Below are 12,779 nucleotides of genomic sequence, written 5' to 3' on the forward strand. Positions count from 1 at the left end.
CTCCCAAGTGCAGGAACCACAGAGCAGATCACCTTGCCCAGTTTAGGCTGTGTTGGCGTCGACTGAACGAAAAGCTTTGTTCACTATGTAAGCATTTTACCAGCTGAGCTACATCCCTCCATCATAGATACTCTTTTTTTTTTTTTTTTTTGGTTTGGTTTTTCGAGACAGGGTCTCTCTGTGTAGCCTTGGCTGTCCTGCAACTCACTCTGTAGACCAGGCTAGCCTTGAACTCTCGAACTCAGAGATCCGCCTGCCTCTGCCTCCCAAGTGCTAGGATTAAAGGCGTGCGCCACCACCGCCCGGCACATCATAGATACTCTTAACTGAAAGTAACACTTACTTGGTTTGTAAATTCAAGCAAGTGATACAACAATTTGAAGTCAGTTTGTTGTGGCTGCTTGATTCCTGCTCAGATGCCAACAGCTTTACCTACCATTGCTTTTCTACCACCTGTGCGAATTTAACATAATGAAAATGGTACAAAATAGCTTTCCTATTACAAAAGTCGTTTTGACTTCAGGGATCCTCCTAGAGACCAATAAGTAACAGGTATTTACCTGTCTCTTCTGTTCAGTGGGGGACAAGCATTTGGCACCAGCCTTCTCTGCTTCCTCAAAAAGGCTGTCAACAAAATATTCACAGTCCTTTTGTTGATTATCACTGAGGGGCTGATTGTCAGGAGGTCCTGTTTCACAAACCCTAAAAAAAAAAGTAAAATAAAATTAAATGTTGTTACGTCTAAGCTAATAAATGTGTGAATAAATCTTTGGGGAGGGCTAACATTTTGCTGTGTATAGTGTCTTTGCATTTTAGGATATCTAGCAGGCCATACAGTATTGATATCAAGAGCAGTGTGGAAAGGCACAAATGAAACAAAATGTAGAGTTATACATATGTATGAAGATGCCATGATAAACTCATGACTTTGTAACTTAAAAATTAATTTAAAAGCTTCCCAAACTAGCTGTCCATTATTACATTACTTTGTGCATGGGTGTGTATATATGTGTTCATGTGGGAAAGCACCTGTGGAAGTCGGAGAACAACTTGTGAGAATTATAGGAATTGGTTTACTCTTTCTACCACGTGTGTCCCCAGCTCAAAGTCAGCCTGTTACTCTTGGCAACAAGGGAGCTATCACATTTACCTCAGAATTTAAACAAGAGTTTTTTTTAAAGAGGTCAATAGGAGGTTAGAAAGATGGCTCATAGGTTAAGAGTATATTCTGCTTTTATAACGGGCCTGAGCTTGGTTCCCAGCCCCTACAAGTGCCAGCTCACAACTGCTGTTAACAAAAACTCTGAATTTGATCCCCACAACCCAGGCGTGCTGGGATGCGACAGCGAATCCCAGCACTCAAGGCAGAGACAAGCAGGTTTCTGTGAGTTCCAGGTCAGCCTGGTGTACAAAGGAGTTCCAGGCTTACCAGGGTTACACAGTTGAGACTCTAGCTCAGCACATAAACAAACAGATGGCAGGTGTTCTAGCTGATGAGATGGTTCATACCCACGGTAACGCTCTAAGTTAGAGTCTTTTTACTTCCCCAGGTCATTCCTATATATACTATTAAAACTATTGTTATTATAATACCTCCTCAAAACAATGGCATGATAGATACTTCTCACATGAAAATAGTTACACTGTAAAATGATATTATATGATAGTAATGATTTTTTTCTTTAATCAATATAGCTATGTAGCAGTACATCATATTGTCGAAAAGTCCAGGCTTTGTGGTTCATGTTTAGGTACCTTTATTTAATTACAGTAAGAAAAACTAATTCTCACAAAGAAACTTAAATTTATATGACTTGGTTTTCTTCTCTCTAAGGTGCAGATACTGGGTTGGGATGTAGCTTTGTTGATAGAGTACTTGCTTAGCATTCACAAAGCCCTGGGTTCAATCTTCAGTACTACATAAACCTGTCATGGTGGTACATGACTATAATCCCAGTACTTTGATAGTAAAGACAGGAAGATCAGAATTTCAGGGCAATCCTTGGGTACATATGTTCAAGGATAGCCAGGGCTATTGTGAGAGTGTCTCAAAAAAATAAGCCAAGATGCAGATGCCACCACAAATGGCCCTGAAGATTAAATGAAAAAGACAATAAAGCTGGAAGTGGTGGCATCCACCTTTAATCCCAGAGGATCTCTATGAGTTTCAGGCCAGCCTGGACAACAGAGCAAGTTCCTGGGCCAGAGAGATCCTGTATTGAAAACCAACCCGTAGGCATAATATTTTTGTGCACTGTGTAAAGGTTATCTTTGTGTTATTCAAATGCTGGTTTCTCTGCTCTCATATCTGGTTTCAATCGGAACAAGGCTTTGTTACGTTTATTCTTAGAATCTCAAATCTCAAGTTTGTAATCACCCGATGGCTGGGCAGAAGAGAGACTAGGGCAGGATCTACCAGCCAGGAGGCTGGGGTGGGGGTGGAGGATAGAGAGGGAGGGTGGGAGGGAGAGGGTGAGGGAGAGGGAGAGAGAGAGATTGATTGAGATTGGCCATGGGGAGGAAGGAAGAGTTCTTAAGAGTTCAGCTGGACAATGAAAGCCCTAATAGCAACTATTACTTGGGAGCATGGCTGAGTGTCGCCAGATTAGCTTAGATTTTACTGCCCGGGTATTGAGGTGATGCCTAAAATAAACCTTGGTAGCTCTGTGTAGTTATTTGGGACTAGCAAAGGTAAAGAAGTACAACAGCTCGATTAATTCACTTTTTATGTTTATATTAAAATTAATTCATTCTATACCAAGCAAACAAAAGTTGTAAGAAAACCTCAATAAATCAAATAAGAACCTCAATGAAAAGCACTGTAAATAGGTAAGATGAGGCCAAAGGAAAAACTATCAGGGATTGAAGACCAGGCTAAAGGATTATAGTTAGCGTTCAGTAAGTTGGCTTAGCCGAAAAAATACATACTGGGTAAGTTTGAGTTCAATCCCCAGAATCATACAATCATGGACAAAAGGAACTGACTCCATGAAGTTATCTTCTGACATCCACACATGCATGTAGACATATATACGAACATATGTATGTATATACACACAAATAATAATAATAACAGTAACAGTAGTGATGCATTTTATTCAGTAGCAGTTTGTAAAAATACAATCATAGCCTGGCCTGGTACTGTAGTATCCCCAGCTGCTTAGCAGGCTGGGGCAGATTTGCAAATTCAATGAATGTGTGAGTTACAGAGTGAAAGGTTAACCTGAACAATTCAGTGATGCCCTGCCTCAAAAAAAAAAAAAAAAAAAAGATCTGGGAACATAGCTCAGTGGCAGGGTGCCAGCTTTGTATATGTCAGGTGCTAGGTTCAATCCCTACAAAAGAAAGGAAAAGAAATTAAAGAGAAAAAGTAACCATGATTATAAGAAGGAAGACCTCTAGGTACAGTTAAAGGAACAAAGTTTACTACAACTATTCAGTGCGGCTATGAATAAAAACAAACCACTCTCAAAATGTATCACTATCACCAACTTGTGGAAGTGGCCATGGATAGTAAAAGCTGCTTTACTAGTTCTGCCAGTGACAAGCAAGAAAACCAGAAAAAAATAACAAAGGCATTAACAAAATCATTGCTTGAGTTAACTTACCATTCTTCTTTTATACTGTCAAGATTGTCTACTTCTTTCATTCTCTTTCTGCTACTGAAAAAGTTTAAAAAGACAAAGTTTTCAATAGTATCAAAAAAAACCCTTGAATTGACCAAATTCAACATGATCATTTTTATCTAAAACAGAACAAAACAAAAAGCCCAACAGGGTGTGGTGGTCCGTGCCTACAATCCCAGCACCTGGGACTCAGAAAGGATGAGCCGGTGTTCAATGTCATCTTCAGCTATATTGCTAAAGACAAACAGGGCCTTGAGAAAGACTGTTTCAAAAGATAAGCAGAGGCAGGCCGATCTCAAGTTCTAGGCCAACTGGGACCACACAGTGAGACACTGTTTCCAAACCAAACCAAACCAAACCCAAAAGGACACAGGCGGGAGGGGCTTCTCAGTGGTTAAGATAACTAATTGTTTTTACAGAGGACTGAGATTAGATTCTTAGCACCCACTTAGCAGCTCACAACCATCCATAACACTAATAACAGAGTTACACCCTAATTTCTGAGGGCATCTGGCACATGCATGGTGTATAGACAGGCATACTCATGAACAAAACACTCACTTATTTTTGAAAAAAAGTATGCTTCCCCCAGCCTTGAGCAGGCCTGTAAGACTTTGTTTACCACAACAGACCAAGTTATAGGATCTAGGTGGAGTTACCCACCTTGGCTACATGAAACTTAGAAAAAGAACAGCCCCTGGGCTTGTCTTGAGATATCTCCAGCCGTGACCAAGAACGGATTCCACCACACATCTCTGGCTAAAACTAAGAGATTGGGCCTTTCCCTTTAAATTGAGAGTTGAACGTTAAAGCTTTGAGCCTTGATCAGAGAACTTTGGCTTGGCTTCATCTCTTTTCGCCCTCCATCCCACTTTCACCCCCAGCCCCCCTTTCAGGTGAACCAGTTGATCAGTGGCTGCAGGCGGCTACAAAAAAAGAAATCCCAAAAAGACACCAACAATAATAATATTTTAAAGGGATGCGTGCGTGCGTGCGTGCGTGCGTGCGTGCGTGTGTGTGTGTGTGTGTGTGTATTTGGTTCCTGAGGTTCTTTTTCTGTCTGCTATATGTGTTTCCTCACACCTTCCCCCCACTAAACACCTCTAACTACTAAAAATAATGATACTATTTTGAAGGGTGTTTGGGGTATGTGTGCTGTGTACACACATGAAAGGCAGGCATGTGTTGGCCAGAGGCCAATGTCAGGTATCTTCCTAGCTATTTTCCCACTGTATTTGTGTATGCACAGGTAACTGTGAGGAGGAATATACCTGGGTGTTGCCAGATAACTGTGGAGGTGGAGTTTAGACAGAATACTAACATTCTCCCATTTTGGTTTAATTAAAAAAGAATAATTAGAAAGAGGTGATGGCGAAGCAGGAATAGGGTCCTTGTGATATCTGGTTACTTCCTGCTGGCATTGGGGGCAACATGTCTTTAGGGGGAACCTAGAAGAATGGGTATGGAGGATGTTTGTACGGTCCTAGGAGAGTTGGCTGTTTCCTGCTGTCCAGGGTCTATGGAGCGAGCCATCTGAGGACAGGTCAGAAGGAACAGGTCCAGTAGAAGCAGCTGTGTGTGTGACAGGAGATGGAGCATCTGGAGGTTGCTTCTCTGGAGCTGTTCTGGATGTACCTTTACTTATCTGGATGGCATCTATTTGGTCCTTGAGAGGTAGATCTGAGTGGGTTTTCTGTAGCTTATAAGTTTACAAAACAGATAACAGCATGAGTTAACAACACAAGCAGTCTCTAAGATGAACCTTTGCTGGATTGTATAGTGGAATGTTTTATTAGAGTTAGGCAAGTTTATAGGAACTCAGATAATATTAGGACAGAGTCATAGCAAGAAGAGGAAATATGAAGCATTTAATTGATGGCAACTGAGTTTAGGTAATGAGATAACAGATAATCTGTGAAAGCTTAGCTGTCAATGTAGTCAGAAGTCTGAGAAAGAGTAAACAATAATCTACCAGTTATATATTATTTTTAAAAAATGACAGAGTCTACTAGCCAACAGTTCCCATGGTCTCCATAGTCTCTTGGGTGAAGTCAGTTTGGCTTCCAAGCGCAGAAGACGCAGGGCTTTTTTTCTTTGGAATGGATATGCGTGACATGAGAAATGACTTACCTCGGTTTGACTTAGCTAAGTCATTTGACTCAGAGCATCCAGTCTAGCCCACTGCGTTTGTTAGTGACTATATCATCACATACAATCCAGGCTGTATCTTCTAGGTGTCTGCTGCCCAAGTTTTCTGAAACCATCTTGGGCCAACTGTTAGAGGCTTTGGGAATTGTGTCAGCCATACATTTAAATATACTATTAGCAGACTTCTGACAAGATTGAGAGCCATAAGGATTGGTTGTAACTGAATAGAATTTAATAGCAGTAGTAAAAATCTGTTAAGACAGAGCCTTTCCTATCCTGTCTTAAGTAACTTTGGTGGGTTGTCTAGGTAGAGAAAAGCACATTTTTGTATTAGCTAAGAAACATTTGGCTAGGATAAGAATAATTTGGCCAGAATAAGAAAGCTGGATCGTACGACTGGCGGGTTGAAGCTGTGAGTCACAGGTGCTGCGAGTCCGGTCTGCGGGCGGCAGCAACAGGGTGGGACTTCCTACTGGTGGCCGGAAGTCACTGTCCAGAGACTCTGGTGGCTACAGTTTTATAGGTCCTGGGCAGAGAGGGAGAGAGAACCTCCCTCTCGTGCTTGGGCAGCCAAGCCCTTTGCGCCAGTGGTTGCGCACGTGGGGAAGCAAGTCTCAGAGAGGGTCCCTGGTAGGATGCAAGGAGTAGATCCAGAGCAGAGCTAAGAACCACAGAGGTAAAGGGAGCAAGCTGGGTCCCAGACCTGCTGCTTCAGGCAAACTGGGTGAACTAAGGGGGTCCAGTTGGCTGCAAATGACTGAGGAGGCCAAGGGGGAAGGGAGCAAGCAAGGTGCAGGCCCCTGCTGCTTTTCAGGCTAACCGGCTAAACTAGTGGGTATAGCTGGCCGCAAATGATGGAGGAGGAGGAGTCCTAGAATGAAGGTCAGAAAAACACAGGGTTAGCTCCAAGCTCATGAAATCTTTCATGGGACCATGTGGACAGTTACTCTGACCAGTGGGGAATGGGGGACAGGCAGAACACATAGAGGTATTAGAGCGAAGGTAGATGAATGGTTGGATATAAGGAACCTCTTTCCATTTACCAGACTGCTGGCAGTATGTGTTAAGACCCTTTAAAATGATTGTGTCTTGCATGCCATTAGGTGGTCACTTTAATCCATTATCTAGAGGGTACCGAATCCAGACCTTATTGCAAAGGTGTATTAATTTGGAAGGCCTCAACTCAGGCGTTAATCTTAAAGATTTGAGGTTTTTCAGTAGACAACCCAGTGGGGTATCTGTGGGTACGGACAAAGATGATGTGCCCATTGGGTGATCGTGGCTGTTACCAAGTTATCAGTTGGCATCCAGAAAGAAAAACTGGTAATGAAAATCAGGCTCAGGCTAGATAATCAGGTCATCACGAGAATATCTAGGGGCCTCGCAGAGCTCCTGAAGTCCACCAGAAAATAGCCCATGCACGTGATACCAGGATTTCCGGCAGCTGCGAGAGCTTGAGGGGGACTGGGAGCTATTTCTGAGAGGGGAATCACCCAATGGCCAACGTCCTAGGTCGAAGTTCAGCTAAAGGCCAGTCATATGGACTGGGGAAATGTAAAGCCAACCCCTTAGCCCAGGGAAGGCTGACCAGACCCTAACTGGGCGTCCAGGGTTCCTCCCACCAATTGGAAACTCCTTACCAATTAATCTGTTTGTGGGCTTATGCAGTCTGGTATCAGGAAAGGTGGAAGCATGTGGTCTGCATCCCTGTCTTGCTGCCCAGCCCATGTGGCAGAGCACCACATGGGGGCCACAGCGGCACAGCTCACATGGCGGAAGTTTTTCGAGCCACTCAACAGCGGATGTGGTTGTTCTGCAGCAGCAGTGAAATTCACAGTCAGTGATGGCAGGTAGCAGCAGATGAAGTATGTGTGCTGGAGTGGTGTGGCAGCTTTGGAGGTGGGGTTGCGGCAGGCCACATGGTGTCGGTCTTGTATGGTCACAGTAGCCTCACAGCAGCCAGCTGTGGCTGCTGGTGGCCTCATGGGTCTCAAGGATCCCAAAGTCTTCATTCCCGGTCAGCACACCATTGTTAGATTTTTGGCATGAAGCTCAGAACAAACCACACCAGACCAAACAGTTCCAAATGGGAGGCGGTTCATTAGGGCAGAGGGCAAAGGTGGGGAGAGAAACAGTAGAAGATGGCGGGGAGAGAGAGGGAGAGAGAGAAAGAGAGAGAGGGAGAGCAGAGAAGTAGAGGAGTAGAGGCTGGCCATGACCACGTGGAGAGAGGGGGAAGGGAAGTGGGAGGGGTGATGGACAGACAGAACCTACAGGCAAGAAAACAGAGAGCAAGAGAGCAAGAAAGAGAGAAGGAGGCAAACAGCCCCTTTTATAGTCAGGCAAGCCTACCTGGCTGTTGCCAGGTAACTGTGGGGAGGAGCATACCTGTGTGTTGCCAGATAACTGTGGAGGTGGAGTTTAGACAGAATACTAACAGCACCCACCTGGTAGATAACAACTGTCAGTAACCTCAATTCCAAATCAGCTGATACCCTCTTCAGTCCTCCAAGTTCACAATATGTACACAGATGCATACACACAAACACATTAAAAACACAATAACATGTTTTTAAAAAGAAAGTAGATAAATATGAAAATGTCTAGGAGAAAGACCAAATCCACGCTTGCCTAATTAAAGCAAGCTTTATTAAATACTGGCCGGGAAGATGGACACTAGCTCCATCCATACCCAGGGTTCCCAGAGATGGTGTTGAATTTTACTAATCGGTTGTTTATAAAGGCAAACCCCACAGAGCTGTGTACATCCTGCCTTCATCCAATCAGGGGCAAGCACACATTCGGATGTACTTCCTGACTACATACCTGCCACCTATCTGTGATCAAGCACATCCTACTCAGTTAGGGCAAGCACCCTTGTCTACGGAAGTGAAAATAGGTAGCTTGTTATCTTATAAAAACAGCCCTCAGTGATTCAGGAAATTATCTGTCCTGAGCAACTGGGGCTTATGGGTTAAGTTTAGCGCTAAGGAGAACAGAATAAAAAGTTAAAAAGATTGTTAAAGCCTTGTATCATCAAACAAATGATCTGCCTTTTGGTGTCTGATTTCCTACCACAGGCGGCTCTCACCCTGTTCCTTTCTAAGACTCTAACTTCCAGTGTTCCTGTGTGTTTGCATTTTAGAAGTTCCAGCGTGAGTTAAGCACCAAGTAGGTCTTGAATACAGTGAATACTGGGGCCCATGTGCTGCTGGGAAAGATCCTACAGAACCACATGCTGGACCTCCGAATCTCCAACTCCAAACTCTTCTGGAGGGCACTGGCCACGTTGCAGGTCAGAGCGTGATGGGGCCTCCAAACCTAGATGGCCACAGAAAGTGTCTTTGCACAGTTGGGAAGAGGTGTAGGGCCAAGGTCTATTTTTTTCACAGACATATCTTTCTCGGGCATAGTCTCTGATTTGCATGTGTTTTTACACACAGGTACAGTGAGGGGATCCCTGCAGGTGTCATATAGGGAAGCAAACCACGGGAATAGATAAGAATGAAAACCCAGTGTAGACTGGCATTGTCAACCTGGATCAGACTGCAGGGAGTCTAATGCAAGTGGTTCATTGTGGGCATATTTAAAACACCGTACATTTTTAGAAAAAGTTTCCAGGCAACAGTCAGCCCAATGCTAGGTACACAACTAAAGCTTAAGGTGTGACTACATAGGAACTCCTTTACAAAGTACATGTAACCATGAGGGTGGGTTCTATAGCTAAAAGGCTTAGAATCTAGTGTGGTCCCTGACTGAGCATAGAGGTCAGCAGGCCATAAAGAACAGGTGACATCTTCCCTAAGGATGGTAATGGTCTAGGGAGGGAAGAGTCTGGGATAAACATTCTGGGGAATTTGGGTGAGGTCTGTCTCTATAACAAAAGGTGAGGGAGGTCAGCCTCCACAGAGGAGCAAAAGGTCACCAGGTTGATGACAAAATCCACTCTCAGCTTTCTGGATGGAATGCAGGTATTTGATCTTTATCTCCTTCATTGAGGAGATAAAGGCGCATGATTGACATTCCTGGTTCCCTTAGTGCTTTGGGTGAGTACAAGGACCTCTGTGTCCCTTACCAGTCCATGAGTGTGAAACTATAACCTCCAGGTGACATTCTTTAAGTTTCAAGGATGCAACAGAAACCCAACTCTTAGCCGGGCAGTGGAGGTGCATGCCTATAATCTCCAGAGGCAGAGGCAGGCGGATCTCTGAGTTCCAGGACAGCCAGGACTACACAGAGAAGACCTGTCTCAAAACAAAAACAAAAACAAAAACAAAAACAAATAAAGCAAAAAAGAAACCCAACTTGTATTCCTCTAAGCTAAAGTATTAGTTTAACATCCTGGAAATTAGCAATCCCAGTGGGAAGGAGTCTCTCTGTCCCTGGTGACTTGGGGAGAGCCTGGCAGAGGGCTCCTATTGGCTTGTTTTGGGTCCTGTGCACAACCTTGAACCAATCACTGTCCTTAGGGGAAAGGATGCTCTGCCCACCTGCTTTGTGTCAACCCAACTTTGGGGTGGGATGGGAGATGGGCTTGATTTTATCTTACAGCCCCCAGAACGGAGACTAACAGTTATACAAGGGAAAAGAAAGAAGCTAATGCCAGAGAGGGGTGAGAATGTCTGCTGACCAGAGAGCATGGTGGATGGCTTTGAAGTTTGGTTGCTATCCTTGATCATTGACCTATGGGGTTGTTGAACCCAGTTGTAAATCTCACCAATTTTCCATTCATTATGGGCAGCTGATGGGTTACCGCCAACTCCTTTAACCCAGTTTCTCTATATACCTCGTGATTACGGGACAAATTTTCCATAGTGTCTTCAGCCAGTCTTCAGGATTACAGCTCCCACTTTCTCATGTCTTTCCCTTCTCCTGGGACACTATTCTCAGTTCTCCTAGGCATCTACCCTGATGCTGACCTCATTGCTTCTTTCACAGAGGTTCTCTGGACAGTGCAAGGCTCGCTGCATCGAGAGCCTTCTTCAAGTGATCCATTTTCCTCAACCACTGTCGGATGATGTCTGCGCTGCCCCCATCTCCTGCCATGTCCAGGTTGCCCACGAGAAGGAAAAGGTACCTTTCCCCAGCTGGCTGTTCAACAAACACTTTCTGAGCATCTTAAGCACCTTCGGAACTTAGTGTGACACTGTGTTTACAAAGTTTACAAAGCTCCGAGGTAACCTGCCCCATGGAGCTCCCATTTCGAGGGGTGGATGTATGGGGTAGGGACAGGGTGAAGAGGTATGACTGTAACAGAAGGTACAGAGGCAAAAAAGATACCAAGGGGTCTTCTGTTTTGCCTTTGAGGGGCGTCAAGAAAGAGCAAGAGAAGGGCTCTTTGCACAGGAGTTTTCCATCTTCAGGGGCGGCTTTTGACTACTCTTGACCCCATCTCTTTCTAGTCCGGATAACAACCTCCTATACTTGCTTCCAACCTAACCCCTGTACCCAGTTCTTTAGCTCCTCAAGGGTTCTTCCTCAAATGGCAGTTCCTTTTCTTCCATTATCCCTGCTTTTCCTCAGGTGATCCCCACAGCCTTACTGAGCCTTCTACTCTGGTGCTCCATCACTGAGACTAAGGCACTTCTGGCTGCAGCTTCTTCAGTCTGTGAGGTTGTTAGAAGCATCCTCTCTGGGCCGGGTCAGAAGCGCAGCACGCAAACCCTTGGAGACCCTACCGCCTGTGGTGCCCTGAATTGATGTTTCTGAGACCATGGAGGGAGCAGACATGGGCAGAGTCCCCCTCCAGTTCCCAGGGGACTTGTGCCAGCAATACAGTTGTGGGGACAATCTCAGTTTTGGGTGAATGTGGCACTTACTAACAGACCAGAATCGGGAAAGAGTCCTGTTTTCAGCCGGATCATTTCCATTTTTACTGGCCTCTTCTGATCTCAGAAATGGAACTGTCTTGTTTTGGAACCTAACCTTGCAAAAAAAAATCAGTAATCAGACTCACTACACACAAACAAGGGAAGCAGGGGCTTCAGGTGTTCTCGGCTAGAGAGAAGTTGTGTTCCAGATGTCATTCAAGAGAGAAAGACAATGCCAATTAGACAAGATCCTTGGGGACTAGGATGAGTGCCACATCCACTCAGAGACCAGTGTGTAGGAACATTGGCTACAACCTCTCCCTGTGTTTGCAAGAAAGAATATAAGGAATCCTACTCTGGAGGTGCCGGGCACCCTTTGGTGGTAGAAACACTAGAATGTTGTCGGCACTGCTTTAGACTGAAGCTGTCACGGGTTTTGATAAATCAAAGGGACCCGGATTCATCTCAGGTCCAGTTTTCAGGTGCCTGCAGCCAAGGCTCTCACTGTTGAGGTCTGGCTCCCCCTTGTGGCAGAGAACTAGCCAATTAATAGATGGCCCAGGAACTCCCCCATGGAGAGAGTTATGGAAACTTTTAGTGGCTAGAGTTATTTTGAGATATGACGGGGAGGTCAAGAATCAGGGAGAATTATGGAACAAAGGAGGTTAAAGTACGACACATAAAATCTGAGAATGTCTTCAGGCTTACAATGGTTATGCACAGTGAGTAACAGAGACTTAGGGCTTAGTCCGGGGATTCTGGGCTCTAGGAAGAGCTATGGAAGTTCATGTCTGCACTCCCTTCACGTGGGAGGGTGAAGGAGGCGGGCTGTGGGGCAGGATGTGTGTCAGAGGCTACATAGCAAGATTCCTCTCCCTCTCAAAGAACTAGTCAGAGACAAATGGGCTACAGCTTGCCTCTAAATAGCTAGCACTATTTGGAGAAAGCAAACATCTGAGGGGACGAAAACTACTGGAGAACAGGCCATGGTGGTGCTGAAACAGAGGGGGGTGGGGAGTGCGGCTGACCCAGAGACTCTATGACCAAAGAAGGTAACAGGAAATGATCTCTGGGATACCCAGTGGCAGGATCAAAACTGAGGGGACTTAGGGTAAGAGACAATTGGACATTTGAAGTCACGACCATGCTGTCAGTTCAGCCAGTGGCTATTTTTCACATCTTAGGTCAGCTAGCA

General features: G+C 44.8%; 1 protein-coding gene across 1 annotated transcript; it reads left to right on the forward strand.

The window, feature by feature from the left end:
• The first annotated feature begins 8,920 nt into the window (after window positions 1-8,920).
• On the forward strand, window positions 8,921-11,474 carry LOC114634000 (glucokinase regulatory protein-like). Its single transcript, XM_028782621.1, has 3 exons — window positions 8,921-9,069; window positions 10,713-10,847; window positions 11,298-11,474. Exons 1-3 carry the CDS (start codon window positions 9,010-9,012, stop codon window positions 11,472-11,474), a joined length of 372 nt encoding a protein of 123 aa, XP_028638454.1. The 5' UTR covers window positions 8,921-9,009.
• Window positions 11,475-12,779: the final 1,305 nt, after the last annotated feature.

The sequence above is a fragment of the Grammomys surdaster genome, unplaced genomic scaffold (assembly GCF_004785775.1).
Source record: "Grammomys surdaster isolate TR1022 unplaced genomic scaffold, NIH_TR_1.0 807, whole genome shotgun sequence".
Classification (NCBI taxonomy): Eukaryota; Metazoa; Chordata; class Mammalia; order Rodentia; family Muridae; genus Grammomys; species Grammomys surdaster.